Consider the following 2,211-nt stretch of genomic DNA (forward strand, 5'->3'; position numbering starts at 1 on the left):
GAAGGTCTCAGATCTGCTTAGCTCCCGAATGACTTCTTGAAAAGGTTCACCAGTAATGAATAGCTTGTAATTAGTTTTTTTTATTAGCTGAGCTCGACTTTTCCTAGTTGCAGGCAGTCACAATTAATTACTCACAGCTGCCGGTACCATAAGCCGTCAAATCCGTTTTGTTGTTCCATTCCATGCGGTCAAGGTGCTTTGATATTTTGAGACAAATGCAGAAGATTCCCAATAATAATAAAGGGTTAAATAAACAATTGGGTATTATTATTGAAAGTCTCCTGAAGATAATCAGAGCTTTCCGATCGAAAAATATCGATTTTCAAGAATTCTATAGCATTTCTATGAAACATTTTATTTTTGCCATATAACAATACATGGAAAACTTTGAGCGCTTTGAGCGACCTCTAAATATTTTTTGATTTCAAAATAAAAAATAGGGGTATACTTTTTTCAATATAGAACCATCCTAGGGGTGAGAGCATTACAATTCCGACTTTATTGTTTTTGGACCATCCTATGAGACACATGTTGCTATGTTTTATAGTTCAACATCTGCAGGCCTTTAGTAAATATTTATAGCCGAAGTTCATATTTAGTAAGCAAACCATTCAAACATTTTGAAGAAAATAACAGCCCTATTATCTATCTCGAACGATGGGGCGTATAAACGATATGTCTGCAGAGGAGTGCTTAAAAAGTTAGTCCAGCGGTATTATTCTAGCCGGTTTAAACGTAACGCGCCAAGGGACTAAATACTCAATTATGTGTAAGTAATTATTTATTTACGTATATATGAAGATTTCAATTGATAGAAACGACCATACGCTTGTAATGTTTCCTCTTGCGCCAGCAATCAATATCGCTTTTGGCTTATCAGGCGTCTTCTTCACTAGGTGATTCTACAAACCATCTTAGCACTCTGAGCATAGTTTTCGCAGAGTAAACACAAAATGGATATTCGTCATAGCAGCGATCGGTAGCACCTTGAAGAGCCAGACCTCTACTAAAAGCTCTTCCAATTTTTGCTGGTGCGTGAGTAACCTTTGTTTCGAGGAATACCTTTATTAATCTGGCTTCGCGTGAGTGTGCCTCAGCACCTGACATTAGTTGGCATATTAGTGATAATAGACATTCAAAAGGGTCCCGTGATAAAATACGTTTCCATTCAATACTGAGTGTTGTTGTGTTGGCAGTATTATGGCTTCCTGGTTGTTCCTGTATATTCAAGAGCTTGTAGACTTTGGTTATTGCTTCGGTGTTACCTCGCTTCACACGTGCGACCGCATTGCTGGCCGAAGCGAGTGCGCGCGCAGCCGCAGCAACGGGCTGTCGTATTTTATTGTAGTCCTGTGCAAGCAGGTGCAACATGTACATTGCGCCCAAACCCATGCCCATAAGTAAAAGAAGTCTAAAAAAATATTTTGTACAAAGGAAAAATAAATAAATAATTAGATAAATACATATCGCACGTTTAATACTTAAGCTTAATATCCAGCTCTCAAGAAAAACAAAAGGTCCATATAAAAATCGCTCAAGAAATGGCGAAGAAATTTTCTTGTGATAAATTTCCATAAGGCAGTACGCAGTCATTAAGAAATTTACTCCGGTTTTCTAAAGTTTTTTGTTAAACAAGAGCACAGGCAACCCGTGTTTGTTTCGTGAGGAAAGACTGAGCCCGAGATAATTCTGAATTAACGAGTTGATCCGGATCAACACTGCCGTCTGTCTATGCTTTAATTTTGCTGTTTGACATTTTTACAGGATTTTACACGAAAGTGTTGGATCAGAGCTAATAAACATTTTTTTGATCGTTTTCTAAAGAGCTGGAAACTAAGCTTTAATACAGATAATTATCTAAAAATCTAAATTTTTTGGGAAGACGCAATCAAAGTTTGATCAATTCATACAGTAGTTATACAAAAAGATAGATGGAAAGACACATGTCTTCGCCTATTTTGGGAAGTTTAGTTATATATTTTGCTGAGCTATTTGACGATTTTCATGACGATTTAAAGATGCAGTTATATATTTTAAAATAAGATCTTTCAAATAGCGTTATAAATTTTTGAATATCTTTTTTAGTTTCCAGGGTATTGAATAAGAAATTGCGTTAATTAAGTACATGTTTTTATCACATTTTGTCGTATCTCATACACAAACCAAGTGGCTGCAAAAAGAAGAAAACCCTTCATAAACTCAAAAATAATT

At 36.0% G+C, this 2,211-nt stretch overlaps 1 protein-coding gene across 1 annotated transcript in view; it reads right to left on the reverse strand.

Annotated features, from left to right (window-relative positions):
• Positions 1-830: 830 nt before the first annotated feature.
• Positions 831-2,211, reverse strand: part of LOC118741549 — a 16,526-nt gene continuing 15,145 nt past the window's right edge. Inside the window, exon 2 of the mRNA XM_036473548.1 lies at positions 831-1,411. Within this exon, the coding sequence (XP_036329441.1) occupies positions 877-1,411 (535 nt within the window). The 3' untranslated portion in view covers positions 831-876. The remainder of the gene's footprint in view (positions 1,412-2,211) is intronic.

This window comes from Rhagoletis pomonella, unplaced genomic scaffold (assembly GCF_013731165.1).
Source record: "Rhagoletis pomonella isolate Grant_MI unplaced genomic scaffold, Rhpom_1.0 Rhpom_scaffold_00006, whole genome shotgun sequence".
Taxonomy (NCBI): Eukaryota; Metazoa; Arthropoda; class Insecta; order Diptera; family Tephritidae; genus Rhagoletis; species Rhagoletis pomonella.